The sequence below is a fragment of the Podarcis melisellensis genome (genome assembly GCF_964234715.1).
Source record: "Podarcis melisellensis genome assembly, chromosome: 4".
NCBI lineage: Eukaryota > Metazoa > Chordata > Lepidosauria > Squamata > Lacertidae > Podarcis > Podarcis melisellensis.
The window spans coordinates 91,491,911-91,512,657 of NC_138531.1; the positions used below are offsets into that span (position 1 = coordinate 91,491,911).

The 20,747-nt window shown below is 42.9% G+C and overlaps 1 protein-coding gene across 1 annotated transcript; it reads right to left on the bottom strand.

Annotated features, from left to right (window-relative positions):
- Nucleotides 1-1,279: 1,279 nt before the first annotated feature.
- Nucleotides 1,280-15,763, bottom strand: EED (embryonic ectoderm development). The gene is made up of 12 exons (XM_081909968.1): nucleotides 15,581-15,763; nucleotides 13,322-13,474; nucleotides 10,695-10,787; nucleotides 9,406-9,471; nucleotides 7,759-7,884; nucleotides 7,566-7,647; nucleotides 6,595-6,686; nucleotides 6,218-6,351; nucleotides 4,885-4,990; nucleotides 4,109-4,267; nucleotides 2,280-2,353; nucleotides 1,280-1,602 (listed from the first exon to the last, which is right to left on the bottom strand). Exons 1-12 carry the CDS (start codon nucleotides 15,746-15,748, stop codon nucleotides 1,476-1,478), a joined length of 1,380 nt encoding a protein of 459 aa, XP_081766094.1. The 5' UTR covers nucleotides 15,749-15,763; the 3' UTR covers nucleotides 1,280-1,475.
- Between the last annotated feature and the right edge of the window lie 4,984 nt (nucleotides 15,764-20,747).

A 20,747-nucleotide genomic window follows, 5' to 3' on the forward strand; every position in this document is an offset into this window, starting at 1 on the left:
AGATGAAGCAGCTGGAGAATAAAGGCCTTTTTAGTGGTAGCACCAGAGTCGTGGAGGCTTATCTTGCCTCTTCATCACGAGTTTTCAAGCACTAAATGAAGCATTTTATTTTTTGGCAGGTGTTTGGGATCTACTGAACTTCGTTTTTAGTTTGTCTGCCTGCCTGTGCCTTGTGTTGCTTTAGTTAACAATTCTAAGTATTAAAAACATTTTTGTAAAGCCACGATGTGTAGCCAAGTGGGTTTAGAAGCAATGGAAATATCCTAAATAAGTACCAGGGTATTCTACACCAAGACAGTGGCTCCTTTTACCAACAAGTTAATTAACTACGTTCTCTCATTTCACTTACTCTGCAATTCTCATTCTAAGTACAGTATGCCCATATCCAGTGCTTTATTTCTGTACTCTCATTTTCCTACTCATATTGAAATACTGCCCCTCAATGAGGCCAAACTTAGATTCACAAAATGTTTAGGAGTGTGTGTCGTTCCCCCCCCCACCCCGAAGAAAAGCATTTGCACCATAGGCATTGCACCTAAAGCCAAAATCACATATAGACAAAACACACTGAATGCAATGACAGGTGGAATTTGTATTTTCCCCTGGGTGCCCATCCCTTTTTATTTTTCCCAAGCGTTTGAAGCTGAATATGCACAAATTAAATGTTTGCAAATTGCAGGCTTACTGTAATCAGATGGGTATGAGACAAAGAATTAATGTAAAGTAGTATAGTCTGGGAATTATGGGAGTAAAACTTTTGCTGGACCAAAACATTAAGGGTGTGTGTGTTTTTTTTTTTTAATTATTGTTGTTGTTGTTGTTTTAAAGTCCATACCCAGGATATTCAAATTCTGAGCAAGAAAGCTAAATCCCCCAACATGTTTAATTATGCACATTTAATTTTGTTTGCATAATTTACTTGCTTTTGTTCATGAAGGAGAAGGGCTGAGAGCCATATGGATAAATGTATCTGTCCCAGCCATTGAGAAATTGTATCGGTCACCCTTCTTGGCTTCTGAGAGTTCCAAGTGGGCAATGCTGCACAACTTTCATGTTTTCACGGTCGTAAGGGCTAGACATTTTCAAAATCAAGGACAACTTTCTCAGGAAGAATTCTGCACTCAATGTGCTTCTTGCATCCTGCAGAATTGTAGGGCACACCCATACTCATACAAGCTTATTTAACATATGGCTGAATACAAGCAGCAAGTATATATACAGTACAAAGAAACTTTACATACTACAAACACTGAATTGAAATGGGACAATAAACCAAACGTACAAAAATATTTTTATTAAAAAGCAGCAGCTTCTGAACAAGGCAATGTTATCAAAAACCAAATGTAAACATTGCTAAGTTCAACTGATTGGGGGGGGGGGCTACTCTGAAAGCAGTTACAGTACTACCAAATCAGCTAATTATCCTTGACACAAAAAGCAGTACATAATTTTGTAATTCTCAAGTTGTAAGTAACTTATCGGAGCCTGTCCCAGCGCCAGATACTGGCATCATCACATACAGCTATAAGGATACTACTGTCTCTGCTAAAGCTGGTTTGTCGAATGGCAGCAGCACACTTTGGGTGAGTAAGAGTTGTACACCTATCAAAAGAGATAAAGCGTTATATTTCTCTTCATTCAACACCATGTGAACGAAAGGATATAAGACAACAGGCACAGTTCTTAACTTCATCCCTCCTCCCTTTAAACGACATCCTGATCACATTATCCCGTTTCTCCCACCCCAAAATATGTTAATTTATGGAAGCTTTCTGGGCTGTATCACTTTAAACTAATCCATAGACAAGAAGCATGTGAAGCTTCTCAATATTCTTGTTTTCACATTCAGGGGGTGTTTTTAATGAAGGCACATCTCATCTTGTGATGCCTCACGTGCCCTATTAAGTGGTATGACCCTGAAACAGGATTTTCTCTCCTGGACACCTATCCTAACTATAAATAACTCAAACACTGAAAAAGCTTAATCACAGATCTATGGCAGGGGAAGTTACCATCTCCTCCCCCCGGTCTGTCAGAAATTAGTGCATGTTCATACACAAAGTTGTTCCGGATTCCCCACCCTGCCCAGGTCTCTTACACTGTTACCTTCCCAGAACAAAGGCAGCAAGCTGTAATCCAAACTTTGAGAAGACAAACATGCTTATGGCCTGTACTTCTTTATTACAACTTCCTAAGTTATGGTAAAGGGGTTGACTTGTCTGTTTCAGTGTTGATAAGCCAGAATTCTGGTGCAAAGCTGGGGATTCAGAAACACTCACTTGGCCTTATGAGGATCTTCTATTTCTAAGTCCCAGACATAGAGCTTGCCAACTTGATTGCCCAATGCCAACATCTAAAAAAGAACAGAAGATTTATATAGCCAAATGCTGTGGTGACAATGACTGTTTCAATATTGCACTCTACATGCGAACATAATTTTCTTTCGTTTTCTCAACAGGTTCAAGAATAAATGTTTCCCTAGACAACTCAAGGATAATGCACCATCAGTACCTTGGGAATTTCTAATCCTTTGCCCACTTGGTGCACTCCAGCTGTGCTAGTCAAGAAGAAGAAGAAGAAGAAGAAGAAGAGGAGGAGGAGTTTGGATTTGATATCCCGCCTTTCAATCCCCTTCAGGAGTCTCAAAGCGGCTAACATTCTCCTTTCCCTTCCTCCCCCACAACAAACACTCTGTGAGGTGAGTGGGGCTGAGAGACTTCAGAGAAGTGTGACTGGCCCAAGGTCACCCAGCAGCTGCATGTGGAGGAGCGGAGATGCGAACCCGGTTCCCCAGATTACGAGACTACCGCTCTTAACCACTACACCACACTGGCTCTCTCTTCCAAGACAGTTGGAAGCTGTTGTCCAAAACATATGGTGGGCAGTGGATTGACTAAGGGTGCCCTCAGCAACTAATTAATTGATACTACATCACATTTTGACAATTAGAGAAGCCAAAATCAAAATAGGGTATCCTTCCTTACTACACTTCTGGAGGCAATAGGCTTTGTTCCGAAAGAATGATAGACTATGGTTTAGTGCAGTTTTCCCCAGCCTTGCATCCTCAGATGTTGTCAGACAGCATCATCCCCAATAATCATCTATGTTGTTTGGAGATTAGCAAGTGGTACCTCGGGTTAAGTACTTAATTCGTTCCAGAGGTCCGTTCTTAACCTGAAACTGTTCTTAACCTGAAGCACCACTTTAGCTAATGGGGCCTCCCGCTGCCGCCGGAGCCCGATTTCTGTTCTCATCCTGAAGCAAAGTTCTTAACCTGAGGCAATATTTCTGGGTTAGCGGAGTCTGTAACCTGAAGTGTATGTAACCCGAGGTACCACTGTAGTCCGAAGATATCTGGAGGGCTACTGTAGGGGAAGGCTGGTTTAGAGTTGCATAAGCAAGTCTCATGCTCATGAGCTCTCTGCTCCCCTAGGATGGCTGCCAAGAGGTAACTTTTCCTTGATCTGACCGTTCCCCTCACCTCTGCTGTATTTCTATATTATGCAAGTCACCTTGTGAGGGCTTTGCCCTAAAAATATCTGAATGAATATAATATCCTCCTCCGGGACACCTTTAACACCCTTATTGTCCAACAAACCTAGTTGTAAGATAATCTCCTGTTATTTTTAATTATTTTTAGCAATATGGCATAATTTTTTCTCCTTTTGCATCCCTTAATATCCACACTGTGCATGTGCAACATGGGCCATGCATAAAGAAGAGCAAGGGTAGCCCATCCCATTTTGCCACCCACACTTGCTGACCTGCTGAAGCCTCGCTTTCCAGGGTCACACAGCTGTGGCTTCCAGGTTATTGCAAGAGCTCTCGTGAGATCTCGCCGGAACCCAGGAAGTGCCTCCGGGTTTCCACTGCCTGAGGCGACTCTCTCAGTGTGCCTCACGGATGGACCGGCCCCATAGAAGAGTATACTACCCATTATGGTTTACGCACAACAGCCATATTTTATGATATATGGCATATCCGCCTACATATATTACAAAATATGGGAGCCTCAAGCACGCATGAGAAGCAACAATGCCAGCTGAACTTCACCTGTGCACTGGACTAATCTTAAATATCCTTGCTTAATCTCTGCCTTGGCCCTTACCTTTTGCCAGAAATCCATTGAAAACCTCATATACCATATATCGCACTGACTGTAATCAAATCTTCCTAAAATGGTCACATTAGACTCGCTGGCCTTTATTTTATCGATGTCATCTTCCATTTTGCCTGGTTTCCAGCACACAATGGCATTTTCACACGACTGTGGACAGAGGGAAAAGAAGGCTTCAATATAACCCACAAAACATTTCCACACTCAGATCCTGCATACAAAAATGTGGAGGAGATAGACTGCTTTAGGCCATCAACAGTATTTTTATTGTGGGAAGAGGAGGCACGCTACTGGGATTTTTTTAAAATAGTAGGAAGATACCATTTCAGTAAATTTTCCTATTCTCATCAATTAAATTAAGCGGCCTCGGTCCTGTATACCTGAAGGAGCGTCTCCACCATCGTTCAACTGAGATCCAGCGCTGAGGGCCTTCTGGCGGTTCCCTCATTGCGAGAAGTGAGGTTACAGGGAACTAGACAGAGGGCCTTCTTGGTAGTGGCGCCTGCCCTTCAGATATGAAGGAAATAAGCAGCTATCTTCTCTTTAAAAGACATCTGAAGGCAGCCCTCTTTAGGGAGGTTTTTAATACTTGATGCTGTATTGTTTTTAACACTTGATTGGAAGCCACCCGGAATGGCTTGGGACACTCAGCCAGATGGGCAGGGTATAAATAATAAATTATTATTATTATTATTATTATTAATCACTTTTAAATCTTCAGAGATCAAAACATAAATGTGACATTATTGAAACTGAAGCCATCCTACCTTGGAAAGTATCAGATCTCCTAGCCATCGCACACAATCTACATAATTTCTATGTATATCTCTGGTGGAGAAGTCAGGAAAGTGAATTTTTTGAGAAACAAACGGCCTGCAAAGGAGAGAGTTGATGCATCTGATCAGTGCAGTTGGGCAGAGGAAAGACACAACTGCAGGAGCTTGGGATACAATGACAATAGAGGTGGAATAATTTATATTCCCGTCCCGCCAAAATAAAAAAATATGGGTCACTGGCTGAATTCAAATGTAAGAAGCCATGTTCTTACATGTCCTCTCTTCAACTCTCACTTAACCCCCCCCCCCACTCAACTTCAGCAAAGCCTGTTTTCATTTTTAAAATCACCATTTCCCATGCTATCAGAAGTGAAAAACTATGGTTTAAGGGTTTCCACCAAATCTTTCAAGGATATTTATGCTAATATAGCTTAGTAAAGCCTTCAAACTTACAATGAATCTTAACAAACAATAAAATACATTATTTTAAACACTGCAGAGCTTGTCCTGCAAAAAAGGGGAAAGTGGAAAACTGACATTTAAGCTGCAATCCTATATCCACTTAACTGGAAGTAAAGTTCCATGGAACACTATGGGACTTGATTCTGGATAGTCACATACAGTGGTACCTTGGTTCTCGAATTTAATCCATTCCGGGAGTCTGTTTGACTCCCAAAACCGTTCAAAAACCAAGGTGCTGCTTCCGATTGGCTGCAGGACCTTCCTGCACTCAAGTGGAAGCCGTATCAGACGTTCGGCTTCTGAAAAACATTCACAAAGCCGATTTGTTCAACAACTAAGCCATTCGGCAAGCAAGGTACCACTGTATAGGTTTGGCCTAATTCGCATATCACAGTTCATTACCTTGAACACATCAATGTCACCTATTTTTAAAGCCACAACAGCTGGGTCTTATTGCCATGTCCAAATCAGGGATCAATATTTCAGTCCAACCAAACCACATTCTGTAGCTAAGGTTTGTCCTTGGCTTACTGATCACCGTTTGTTTGGAGAGAAACAAACTAACTCCTACTTCAGACAAAATGCTACGTCAGAGGTCATGGCTTGCATACTGGTAGGGCAAAACTATGAAATAAGTAATAAATAAAACTGGCATGTTCACGGTAAACCATTACCTTTGATTTACCACTGACATGACAGCTGGATCATACCTGTCATGGGAGGGGAAAAACTTCAAGCAATTTACAGCCTCATTTCAAGATCTAACCACTAGCAAGTTTCAAAAGGTGTTGATATAGGATTTCAATGATGAGCTGAAGAATATACTGGGGTGAGGAAAACATCACACTAGGATTGCCCTTACCTGTTGGTTTTATTGGGATTGTATTCATAGGACTCTTTGATTGCATTGATCATTCTCTTTGAATTGATTCGCCAGAGTTTCAGGGAGTGATCCATGCCACAAGACATAATTTTTTCACCAAGGAGGTCATAATCCTATACACAGAATGTAGCAACTTCAATTTTGCATACAAGATTAAAATAAAATCAACAGTGAAGCCCCCAGATTATACAAATCAGGTTATTAGCTATCCTATTAAGCAAATTTCCATTTTCTGACCTATAATTAAAATGCAAACCACAATTTAAAATTTGTTTAGCAAAGTAGGGGGGAAAACTTTGGAGCGGGGGTAGGGCAGCACTGATAAATTTCAAGCTGCTCAACAGTTTTTCACTTACTGCACTTAAAACTTCATCCCTATGCCCTTCTACTCCTCCAAATATTGCAACCAAAGTGTCTGTTTGAATGTTCCACAGTCTCAATGCATGATCTAGTAAAAAGGGGAGGGGAAACAGAAAGGTTAGATTCCATCATCTCACAATAAACACAATAGTATATTCTGATCAACTAAGTGGTTCAACCCCAAAACTGCATACAAAACTTATTGACTTGGTTCACAGGTATTACTAAGACAAACCATGGTTGGGGGTCATGGCCTCTCCCCCCCCCCATCATTTCGCTGCTGTGCTGAGTCAGCCATGGTTTGGCTTAATGCCGTCTGAACCTGGACTCGCTGTTTTCTTCAGACAAACCATTAACTATGGTATGGAGAGCTAAACCATGAGCTCATATTCGGACAACATGCAAAGCCAAACCATGGCTCAGTGCAGTACACAGCAAAACAACCAGGGAGGAGCAAGTCGGCGGCAACCTCCTCTCAAGGCTTGTTCCCATAATGTAACTGAGCCATAGTTTAGTGCCATGTCCAAATAGTGGAAACTTAGGAAGGGAGTAACAGCCATTGTGCAATTCCCTCCACACAAAGATGTATTTAGCTGAAGACACACCTCTTTACCTTTTACACCTGTGATACATTTTTTTTTAAAGATACACCCTTATGCTCTAGACTCTTTTAACTGATTTTGATATTGTATTTTTAAACTGTTCTAAACCACCCTTGGATATAATGGATATGTAATCTAAATTGGGGGGGATATGAAGATGCTGTTATATGTACTGAAAGCTAATTTGTGAAAATGTGTTGGGTAGTTTACATTTCAAAATGCATTCTCCTTCCCACACCAATTTGAGGTTCCTATTTGGGATGTTGTGTGCATTTTTGGTGTCGCCCTTTCCCCCTTTTAGCTCTTACAGAACTAACCCACTACCAGATCGTTCCTAAACATTCAAAAGGAACCTACTTCCATACCTTTGCTCACAGACAGGAGAAGATTTGGATCCCTGGGATGAAATTTCAATTCGTTGATTGCGTTGCCATGGCCCACATAGTGCTACAACAGAATTTAGAGGTCAGGTTATTCCCTCCACATCTCTGTATTTTTTTGCATCAAAATGTTAGAATCGATTTTGAGCATTAATATTTACATCTTGGACCAACTCACCTTTATGCACTGCATTGTAATGGGATTAATTATCCTAATAATGCCCCTTGATCCAGCCACAGCCAGAAGGGGGTGGCTTGTATTGCTATCATAGGTCCATGCACAAGTATAAAAGTTTTCATCTGCCTGAAGTGTGCAGTTAAGGGCTAGACATGCACCTGTGGAACGTCCCACTGCCCACCAGATATTTAACCAAAAATATTTAAACATAAACAAAGCAATCTACAGTTCACAAAGCAGAAAGTCAAGTGCCTACTGGGCTTATGTGAAAGCGCAGAGAATGGTTTGAAGCAACCCGTCAGTGGGAAAACTGAGAAACCACTGGCCTGGAAGGGACCATTCTGCAATGAACTCCAAAATTTGACATGGAAGGATATCATTTACTTTCACCATATTAACTGAAGTTAGTCTTGCAAAGTGTTTCTTTAACTGCGTTCTCGTTAAGCAGGGAAAGCTATGAAACTATTCTCAAACCAGCCCTAGAAACAAAGACGTAGTGGGGGGCCACTAGGGGCACATCGGAAGATGGCTGACAATAACATCTCTCCGACCCACACGAGGTAATTAAGAGGCTGTGATGGGAGTAAACAGCCTCCCGGCCCCCCCAAGCGTGTGGGAAGGACTGCCCTTGCCTGCTGTGCCCTATACCACCCCCGAATTTGTGGGGGTGGGGGCACTAGGCAGAAAGCCCTTGTGCGGGTCTCGGCGCTCCTGGACGCTGTCTCTGATTTGCGCTTCTAGCTGCAGCAACTTCAAAAGAAACAATTAGGAGGAAGCTAATGCACATATTTCAAGGAAGGGGCAGTAAAGACTGCTAACTGAAGAGATCTCTGATAAACAAGACAGGTCGGAGGAACAAGAATAAAGCATGAGAAGACACACCAAGGCTCGGTATGTTCGGCAACGGGACTGGATGGGGGAGGGGAAAAACCTTTCCTTTCTTTTCTCTCTGTGATTAACCAAGAATCCCCCCCCCCCCCACAAGTCACAAGTTAGAAATGCCGTTTAAATGACTTAAGCTGTGGATTTAAGACTGTGTGGAGATAATTTTCTAACCAAAGCATGTTTCAAGAAGATCGTGGAAAGCATAAGAGCTTTGGAATGACGCAGCAAAAAAAATTGTCGCCATTTTGGCAAGTTCTGTCGAAAGACTTATGTCTGGGAGGAGGAACAGATCTGTTTTCATATTGTGGGTGAGCCTCCTCAGAAGGACTAAAGAGCGACAGATTTGCGAGATTAACGATGGAAAGAGTGCTGTTATTTATGAAAGTGATGATATATGGAAACCATCTTGATATGATTGGATGAACGGAAAAATTCACACAGGATTATAATTGGTGTTTACCTGCTTAAGGAGATTATCAGAAGAGATCATAAAGAAAAAAAGGAAAATATACGAACAAGATGAGATGTGGAAACAGCAAGATAAGACTGGATAGAATTATGAACATTATTTGGACAGATTTGTGGATATTAACACAGCAGCAAGAAGATGATCGGAATCCCTCTTCGGAACTTGAAATATAGGTCACCCCAACAAAAATTTAAAATTCGGCTTTGTAATTTGGAATTTATGTGATGTGATTTGATTTGTCGGTTAATAAAAAATATTTTTTTAAAAAGAAACAAAGACGTAGTAAAGGATACATCGGCATCAACATAAGACTGTAGCAACCGTATTTCTCCTTGCGAATGGCATTCATATAAAGTAACCTGGAGGTGGATAAAGCACAAGAAATTAGAGAGTTCCCGATTCTGACAACTGAACAACTCTACACAGTGTATAGAATTAAGTCATATAATATTCAAGTTTCCATCCACTTCTACTGAGAGCGATGGAAGCTGGTCCATTAGGTCAAATGGAGAACTGCTGCTCCACCAACCTCATTCTGCCTGCAGCCAGCCCTCACCTGCCTGCCTTTCCTCCCTACTTGCAGCCTGTCAAAGGGGTGGTGTTACTTGTGAGCTTCCCCCTCCTCAGTTTCAGTATTGCCCTTGCAGAACTCAGCTGTATTGCAGAAGAGGCAGATGGGGACAAAAGTAGAATTAGTTGGCTTGGCTTCGCATTGGCTGCACCTGTCACTGACTTGGGTTCTACCTACTGTTGGGCTTCCCTACCTTCCACTCTACCAGTGCCAAAGGGCACTACCACTGATTGAGGGGGACATAAAGACTTCATCTGTGTGCATTCCTAATATATCACCAGGTCAGCAATTTCCTTAAGTTGTCCTCAGGACTGTTCAAACCACAAGACCTTCTCTTATGTCCACAGTGAATGGTCCTCAGGTTCCTATGCTACCTCTGATATATGAAGTCTAGTTACAGAATTTTTTAAAAAAATCTTTGCTGGGATTTATTTAGCTAAAATGAGCAGTTATTAACAATCGTGAAAACAACTGCCTTTGAGAGGAGTGCTTGATTATAGCAGCAGCTGCAGGAAGCTAACTGTTTCAAGGCTTATGTAGTTTTTTTCACCTACTGTTTATTGACATCGCACTACTTGAGCAGACTGCAAATGTCTCTTCTGAGGTGTTTAAATATGCTGCCAGGCAAGCGGGGGGGGGGACATTTTTAATAGCAGAGATTTTGAGATTTTACTTCAGCTGCACACCCAATGGACAGACAAGTGATTTTTCCTTTCAAACCCAACTTTTATACTCAACTGAGTATGAGCATTCTCAACACACCTTCAACTGGAAGTGTTCCTAGCAAACCCATGTATATGTTTATCTAGAACTGTGGCCATCTGCAACTACCTTTGCACTATACTATTGTACCACATCACAAAACTGTTTAATTTGGCTCTTGGGATCAGAAATAATGCCTAGAGTTTGGGAAAAACCTGCAAGATATATTTCAACGTTATGAAAAGGAAGCAAGATCTGGGAAAGCAGTAAATAAGTGAAATGTAAAATAAGTTTCAACTTGTCACTCACTCTGTTACTGCCAACAGTAGCAAACACCAAGGGATCGCCTTCCTTGCTGTGCCAGTTAAACTGTACCCCAAACAATGGCAGACTATGGTCTTCCTGAAAATGAAAAAGGTATAAGAAGAATTTGCGTCAAAACAAAAGTTGTGAGAGAAGACAAATGCATTTAATATATTTAGGACATTTCTTTTCAGGGCAGAAGTACACATTATGTGGACTATGGGGATGCTGCTGAAAAAAACAGCATTCCAATGATGACGTCTCTCCCTGTCATCAGTACCATTTTGGAACACTTACCCAGGTTGCAATGTTATCACTCCCATCAGCCCCAGCCAGGATGGCCAATAATCAGGGATCATGGGAGATGTAGTCTAAACACATCTACATGGTCCTACATGGTCACAGGGTCCCCAACCCTGATGTAGAATGAGGGAGCGGAAACATACTGCACGACATCATAGGGAAGTATTTCCAAGTGAGACAAGGAAGCTATTTTTGGTGGCAACACTATGTCACCAACACTACTAGGCTAAGGCGACTTGTCTGCATTAGCAGAATTTTTTTGAACAAACCTTAGAGATTGAGAGGAAGGAGTGTTGCCCATGGGACAACTCTACTATTAGTAAGCCATTCATGAAAGCAATGCCTGCCAGAATCGAATTGTGTCCAGCCTACTCCAAGAAACCTAGGTATACATGCTAATTAACCCACTGTAGGACTTGCTGGTGAAAGGTATATAATAAATGTCATCATAAATAAATGGCACAATTTTCCTTCCAAGTTTTGAGTTTTCCAACTGAAGTTATGAGCATGGACTAGGATTGAAATGGAAAAAGAGGGCTCAACAACTGGTAGGAAAAGAAACTAAACAAGAGCATTGCCTTTCCAATCTCACTAGAAGTCTTATTCCAATTTATGATTCAGAACACTAGGAACTGGGAGTACAGTATTAAAGAATAAAACTATATTATACTGACATTTCAAGGATTCCAAATATCATGTCAGATTTTAAATAACTCAGCAACATACACAACATACAAATTATCCAGCCTTAGTCAAAACAAGTATGTTACCCTTCTCACAATGTTTTACGGGGAGTTGTAGGGAACAGCTTAGTGCAACCTTCCGCAACCTGGCCCACTCCAAATATTTGGACTACAGCTCCCATCATCCCTGATCACTGGCCATGCTGATTGGCACAGATGGGAGTTGGGAGTCAAAAACATCTGGGGGGAACCAGGTTGGGAAAGGCTGCCCTGATGGAAGAACACATTTTACATGTGTAAAGGGCTCAAGCATAAATTCCCACACCACCAATTAAAAGGATCAGAGCACGTAGTAGGATATGCTATAACAAATATAGCAATCTACAAACAACACCACAGACTTTCGATAACCTTTTGAAAATAAAACTTTTGCTAATTTTTTTCCTGCTAAATGCCTTCTCCCCAAGACAGACATGTGCTGTAACTGTTTTGTTATTATATTTTCAAAGGTATCCAGGCCTATACTTCTATTTCAAAAAAAGTCGGCCTTCACCTTCAGTGGCTGATCTTAGCCACCCGAAAAGAGAGACTACACCCTTCAGTTTCCTGTTATTTGTTAAAACATATCTTGCTTTCCTGTGGTACAAACTTCAACTAAAGGCAACAACATGAAACATGTACAAAAGCATGCAAAGAACATTTAGAATAGGGGTTTTGGACTGATCTGAGAGAAAACACTGCTTTAAGCTTTAAAGGACTTCAAAGCTGAAAAACAGCATCAACGTGATAGTGATTACTATCTGAAGAATGTGTCCATGAGCTAACTTACCTGCTGCCACAGAAAGAGAAATTATTATATTACAAATAATATATAGGCAACTTTCAACTTAGGTGGGGGTTAAGTTCCAGACATATTGCATAAAGCCAAAATCACATATAGTCAAAACACATTGGGTTCAATGGTGAGTAGGATTGCCAAAGTCTTTTCCTCTGGATGCCCACCCACTTTTTAATTTTTATAGTTTTTTTGCCAAGTGTGTAAAGCTGAATGCACGCAAGTTAAGTGTGTGTGTGTTGCGAGTAACCATACTTAAAATTTCTCTAAAGCTGCTTCTGATTTTCCCTTCATATGAGCAGGACCTGCTACCTGGTTAAGTGTGCTTAGGTGGCAGGGCCACTAGCTTACATGGAGAATGTATCTATCCACAGCTATTTGCCATGTGAAGTACAAGAAGCCTGTTCTGAGGCAGCATTCTCCTGAACACAAGATCTTCCTTGTGGACTGCCCAGAACCACCACCCGACTGCTGTTTGAAAAAGAATACCAGTTCAAATATTTCTGATCCAGTAAATAAGTTATTTGAATCACTGAAGTACAAAACACTGTTGCAGTGGTACCTCGGGTTAAGAACTTAATTCGTTCTAGAGGTCCGTTCTTAACCTGAGGTACCACTTTAGCTAATGGGGCCTCCTGCTGCTTCCACACCACTGCCACATGATTTCTGTTCTCATCCTGAAGCAAAGAATGAGAAAGGTACTATTTCTGGGTTTGCGGAGTCTGTAACCTGAAGCGTCTGTAACCCAAGGTACCACTGTATAAAGGCAGCAAGTAATTTTCATTCTAATGAGATGTCTGCTGACAAAATACCTTGAGGCTGTTTACACATTTGAAGGAGTATTTGCATTTCTTTGACTTCCATTTTCCTTTCCCCCAGCTTTTTCTTCCTGGAGCATTGGGGGTGTTTGTAGGGGTATCAGGGCGTTCAGTGTTAGTACCACTCTCTATGCTAACAGCATCATCCTGAAAGCATAAAGAAGGTTGGTTTTCAAAACAGATCAAGACCCACATTCACAGCAAAAAAAACTAACTTACTAAGTGAAGGAAGATCCTCCAGCTACTTCAGAACAATGAGGCAACCTTATTCAGAAATAGAGGATACTGAGCAACTAAAAGTATTCAACGACAATAGGCAAGATGATTCACACGTTTAGAGAATGAGAGGGCAGATCTATTTGTCATTTGCCACAGATTGCCAAGGATTTCTGATTCCCAGCTGTTTTAAACGATAGCAGCAACAATTATTTCCCCCAACTGCTCCTAAATTATTCCACTGAAATAAAAAAAAGCTTGCAGTAAGCAGAAATAGTTTTTTGTCAAATAAGGGGTATCTAACCTGAGTTCTTGCCAATTTGCTGGTTTCCTAAAAGCAGAGAATCATCAGCTTTACTTTCTTTCTTTTTAACATAGGTAGAAACTTAGGATGCCATTGAAAATTATTTTGCCTACCCGTCTCTTCCATTCAGAAACAAATTTCCTTCAACAGAGAAAGCTACCAAGTCAGTGAGAAGAGTTACAGACTAACTTCATCCCTGACATGCTAGCTTTCTATGTGAAGATAACTGGAGTGGATACAGAGAAGATGGCTAAGACAGAAGCCTAAATATAATCAGGGGAAAGTATTTTAGCCCAACTCTCTCCCTAACTCATTCTAATGTTCTGTTTATAAAAGCAAGTGTAGCAAGATGGCAAATATAGAAGCCCAGGTTCCAGGAGGAAACTGTTCTACATTAGAATTCTTCTTGGCACCCTAGCTATCTAGATGCAAAGGGGTTCTCCTTTGATTTCTTCTCATGAACAAGAACTCCATCACCTGCAGCCTGAAAGCCTAGAGAAATAGCATCCCACACACAGGCTAAACACCTGCATATGAACAATATTGGTTCCAAACAGCAGCAATGTACTGTATAATCAAGAGAACACCCACTAGGTGCTGTGGCCTCCCAAAGCCCCAATCAGCCCCAGCCAGCATGGGCTAGCGGTCAGGGATGACTGCAGCTGCATAGACCTTTCACCTTTGACCTTTAAGCCTGCTTTCTCCCACCTGGCTCCAGAAGCTGGTGGGCTACCGCTCCCATCCTTCCTTATCACTGGTCCCAGGGCCAGCGGGAGATCATCAATTTCATTTATGAATTGCTTCCCATGAGGCACCCCAAAGAGGATTGAGGTCTAGGAAGAGGTTGCAAACCCACCTTCGGGGCAGCAGGTTGGAGCAGGGAGGCTGCCTTGCAGTGGGGGGAATGGGACCCTCCAGCCCTTGAACCACAACTCCCAACAGCCCCAGAAACCCCCTCGGGAGATTGTGGACTCTCCTTCCTTGAAGGTAAGCAGAGGCTAAGTGGCCATCTATCGTGGATGCTTTAAGTTGATGATTTCTGCATTGCCGGGGGTTAACTAGATGACCCTCGGGGGTCCCTTCCACCTCTACAACCATATACAATATCTTTATTGTCATTGTCCAATGCAGAACAATGCAATTGAAAAACTACATAAAACATTCAAAACCCCCTAAAAACTCTGAAATCCCATTTTAAAATACACTATACTATAGAGACCCCTTATGCTGCAACTTTTCCTTTTTCTTGCGAGGAATCTTATTCAGAATAAGGGAATTTCCCTTTAAAAAAGGGAAACAGCTATGTCTACAACTCAATGATGGGAGCTGCAGTTCAGCAATACCTGGAGGCTCCCCCACACTTGCCCTAAGGGAGCCTCAGTGTGGTGAAGAGTGCCTGGCTAGGACCTGGGTTCAAATCCCTACTCATCCACGAAGCTCGCTGGGTGACCCTGGAGCCAGTCACCCACTCTTAGCCTAACCTACCTAGTGAAGAAAAAATGGGGAGGTGGGGAACCATGTGCACCAGCCCGAACTCCTTGGAAGATAAAGGCGGCATATAAATAAGTATATTAATAATGGAAATTATAAACAGGACACCCATGACCTCAGGCTCCCCCTCTCAGGAGGGGGGAGGGAAGAAGACCACCAGCCCCCCCCCGCGTTGCTAAGCGACGCGCTAGGCCCCAAGCCTGAGAGAGGGGTGTCTTCCTATCTCAGGGCCCCCCGCTCACGTTCTCGTCGCCGGACAGGTCCCCCGGGTTGCTGTTCTCGTCGCTGCTCAGCTTCTGCTTCTTCGCCGGCATCTCCGCTCCCGCCGACGCCACCCCCGCGGACGACGCTGCTGCCTCCTCCGAAACCGCCTCTCCTCTGCCTCCGCCTCCTCTCCGCCGCTCAGACATTTTCCCCGCCCCTCATCCCCGCGGCCGTAAAGCGCGGCGGAGGCGGTGTCGCGAACGGCCAGGTTCCGAAAGCGTGAGGGAGGAGAGAGGAGACGGGAGGCGCACGCGGGGAAGGGGGCGGGGCGAGGGAGGCGCGAGAGAGCGTTTATTGGAGCTTAGCCGCTCCGCCGCAAAGCGCGACCGGCTTTCCACCCGCCCCTTGGCGTCGCAAAAAGTTTGAGAGAGCGATGCGCGCGGCAGAAAACGGAGGCTGTGCAGTGACGTAGGGGAGGGAGAGGCGAGGCTGGCCGTTGGCCGTTAGAGGGCGCGCGCGCTTCTGGGAACTGGGTGTGATTTTGATTTACAGTATTTTATTTTTTTGCGGGTCACGTCCGCACGACGTTCTTTTAAAGCGGCCTTACACCCAGGGCCGAATTTAGGTTTGATGAGGCCCTAAGCTACTGAAGGTAATGGGGGCCCTTTATATGTCCAGCTGTGCTTTGTCAACAAAAAATTGTTGCTGTGATTTGTGCTGACTACAGTATATGCTATATGGTAATTTGTGGACCTAATAGGTATCTAAAGCCATTTGCACATAACAAAATATGTATTTTATCAAAGTAATTGTTGGACTGAAATACAATTAAGAAGTAGTATGCTAATAGCGAAATGCAATTAAGTGTATTAATAGTGAAATAATTATTAAGCTGTAACTTAAAGTGATTTTTTTTTATTCATAACAAACTTAATAATGCAAACACATTGGCATTTGGCAATAACAAAAGTTCCTTTAGAAACACAATTTGCAAAGACTCGTAATGGGGCGGGCGGGCAAGAGAGTGGGGCCCTAAGCTATAGCTTGTTTAGCTTATATGTACCGTATTTTTTGCTCTATAAGACTCACTTTTTCCCTCCAAAAAAGTAAGGGGAAATGTGTGTGCATCTTATGGAGCGAATGCAGGCTGCGCAGCTGTCCCAGAAGCCAGAACAGCAAGAGGGATTGCTGCTTTCACTGCGCAGCGATCCCTCTTGCTGTTCTGGCTTCTGAGATTCAGAATATTTTTTTCTTGTTTTCCTCCTCCAAAAACTAGGTGCGTCTTGTGATCTGGTGCGTCTTATAGAGCGAAAAATACGGTCAATCCAGCCCTGTTTGCACCGCTTTCAAATGGCTTTCCTTTGGGGTTGTTTCTTTCTTTTTGGTCACCTAACAATCAATAAAACCAATTAAAAACATCACCACCAAAAAATCCCGCCATATTAATACGACAGTACAGTACAGTGGTACCTCTGGATGCAAACGCATCCAGAAGCGAACGCAACCTGCGCGTGCGTGGGTCATGATGCGCCACACATGTGTGTGACGTCATTTTGACTGTCTTGGCATGCGCGAGCAGCGAAACCCGGAAGTAACGCGCTCCGTTACGTCCGGGTCGCCGGAGCGCGCAACCCAAGAATACTTATCCGAAGCTACTTCAACTGAGGTATGACTGTACTGTGGGTTCTGGTTTTGCCAAAAGGACACTCTCCCCCCCGCCCCCAAGAACCACAATTTTCAGGACCTTTAATAAAATACTTACAGTGTTTATCCACAATTCACGTCCCATTCATGTCAATCAAGTCCCGCTGGAGATTGTTATAAACTACAACTCATGTGAGCCCCAGCAAGCATGGCAAATTGACAGGGATGATGGGAGTTGTAATTCAGGAACTCTAGAGGGCCAAAGGTTCCCCACATCTGCTGTAACCAGAGCCGGATTTAGGTTTGATGAGGCCCTAAGCTACTGAAGGTAATGGGGCCCTTTAGATTTCCAGCTGTCCTTTGTCAACAACAAATTGACGCTTTTTTGTGTTGGAATATATGCTATATGGTAATTTATGGACCTAATGGGTATCTAAAGTCATTTGCACATGACAAAATATGTATTTTATCAAAGTAATTGTTGAACTGAAATACAATTAGGAAGAAGTAAAGTGAAATACAATGAAGAAGAAGTATTTTAGGAAATCCAGCACTGGTAATGCTATGCATGTGCAGAGTTGAGCTGTAAGGCAGAGATCAGCAGCTTATTCCTTTCCCCATTTTGTGTAGAAATGGTGAGATGGGAGAAGCTTCACCCCACAGCTGTAAAAGACTCTGATAGGAATTTTATGATCTTAGATATATGGTAATGTTCATAAGTGTACCAACCAAGCACATACATAGATCAGCACAGGCCAACCTGTAACCATTTTGATTCCTAAACTGAGCCAATGTTTTCGCTGCAAGGTCAAACTGGAAAAGCCTCCCCATTGTCTCTTTCCTCACAAATCCTGTCTTAAGGACACATTTAAGATATGAATAGGGTGTGAGCCTGTGGCCTGGTCCAGGAACTATGTATTTATCATTACAAAAGACTGGCCAGGCTATCCAGGAAATCCAATCAAGTAACCTGCCAGACAGGAGATAAACAAGGACAAGAGTAAAAAAAAATTAAATTTCTGTTTAGATCGCCTTTTCTATGATGTAGGTATGATGTATCTGAGGGGTGGTTTTAGGTTACACCCCTTCTGTGATGTATGTATGATGTTTCTGGGGGTGGTCCTGATCTACAGGATGGGAATTTCAAAAGTTTATAAGGCCTTGCACACCATTTTTCTGGGTCCTCCTCCTTTCTTGCGTGTGAGGGGAGCACCCTGTAGATCAATAAAGAACAAGCTTACTAGCTGCTTTGCTTCTCAATATTCTCTGGTTGGCCTCTGTTATTCTCTCCTACCAATAGGGAACCTATGTAAGGACTCTATATGGGCTCTTGGATACCCCATAAGGGAAAAGGGCAATTATTTTTTTTACAACAGACACAGATCTTCTTTCCATAAAGCTAAAAGTGCAATCTGCGACAATTCAATTAAGGCTGCAAGCAAGCGCTTGCCTAGGAGTAAATCCCATCAAAGCGTTTGATCACAACAGGTCTTTCTTCTGAGTAGGCATGTATAAGATTGCCCTGTTTGTGACGATTTTCACGAAAGAAGCTGAAACTTTTATCGCAATGCAATACACACAGGTTCACAAAGCACAATAGCTTCGTGTAACACAGTGTATTCATATGAAGACCATTCAGGCACCATGAATTAAAGCCATGTCAGCAAAAGCATGCCAAGCGCACTTCTGGCTAGCAACAGCTAGTTGCTTTCCTGAACAAGGTAATGGGGAAATGTTTCTGTGCATATGATTGGAGGAAATTGAAATTCTTTGTGAAAAAAACTTATAAATAACCCCCCAGGAGGTTGGGAGGGTTGGTTAGATTTTATTGGATTACCTGCTGAACCGAAAGTAATAAATGGCTGGACCTTTATCTCCTCCCGGCTCCTGAGTTTTATTGGCTAGACCCATGAGTTTACAGCCTTTTTGGCTTGCACTAATTCCATAATTGATACTGTGAGCGAACAGGATGAAGGGACCATGACGCCTCCATCCAAACAGACCACTCTAACCACCAGTCCTCGCAATTCAGTCAGTAATTCTGTAGACACCATTAAGAGGACACCTGAACCTAGAACAGTTACCATTAAGAAGTCCCAAGTGGAACTCAGAATCCAGATCTGTGGTGGAAACCTGCATGGTATTTTTGTGTCTGATGTAGAAGATGAGAGCTCTGCCAAAGGACCTAACAGGCTGGAGCTTGGAGACATGATACTTGAGTATGGATCTGTTGGCACGCAGAACAAAACAGCTGAACCGAAAGTAATAAATGGCTGGAACATATCTCCTCCCGGCTCCTGAGTTTTATTGGCTAGACCCAGGAGTTTAGAGCCTTTTTGGCCTGCATCACCAGTAAGCTAAAGGTAAAGGGACCCCTGACCATTAGGTCCAGTCGTGGCTGACTCTGGGGTTGCGGCGCTCATCTCGCTTTATTGGCTGAGGGAGCCGGCCTACAGCTTCTGCGTCATGTGGCCAGCATGACTAAGCCGCTTCTGGCAAACCAGAGCAGTGCACAGAAACGCCATTAACTGCTGGAGCGGTACCTATTTATCTACTTGCACTTTGACGTGCTTTCGAACTGCTAGGTTGGCAGGAACAGGGACCAAGCAATGGGAGCTCACCCCATCGCAGGGATTCGAACCACCGACCTTCTGATCGACAAGTCCTAGGCTCTGTGGTTTAACCCACAGTGCCACCCGCGTCCCTTTGCATCACCAGTACTGGGAGCTTATTAACTTAGCAATGCTAGAATGACAGTGTCGTTGCCAGTTCCTGCTGCTGCGATTAGTCAATTAAATTTTCACAGCTTTTACATTTTTCTTTCATTGCTATTTCATGCCACAGTTTATTTTTTTTCTCTCTCTTCTCCACCCCATGTATATATTACCTGTCAACTACAGCATACCCTCCAACGTTTCTCCAGTGAAAATAGGGATATCCTATTCCATAATAATGATAATAATAATACAGTAATACCTCTGGTTACGAACCATCCTCCTTGCGAACGCTTCAGGTTACGAGCTCTTCTAACCTGGAAGTAAGTGCTCCTGGTTGTGAACTTTGGCCCAGGATGTGAGCTGAAGTTGCGTGCCAGAAGGAGCCATGTTAGCAAAAGTGCGCCTCAGGTTAAGAATGGTTTCAGGATAAGGATAGACCTCCGGAACGAATTAAGTTTGTAACCGGAGGTACCACTGTACTCCGGGTGGCTTCCAACACATATAAAAATGTAAAAAACTATATAGGGCTGCCTTCAGATGTCTTCTGAAGGTTGGCTCTGGGGTCCCAAAACTCCATACCCTCCAACATTTCTCCAATGAAAATAGGGACGTCCTAAGGAAAAGCGGAACCTTCTGGGATCAAATCAAAAACTGGGATGGCTTCTGGAATATAGGGACACTTGGAGGATCTGCTACGGATGATACTTCATGCACCTGATGAAGTGGACTTTATTCCATTAAAGCTTTGTGCCATAATATATATAGAATCATAGAATCATAGAGTTGGAAGAGACCACAAGGGCCATCGAGTCCAACCCCCTGCCAAGCAGGAAACACCATCAGA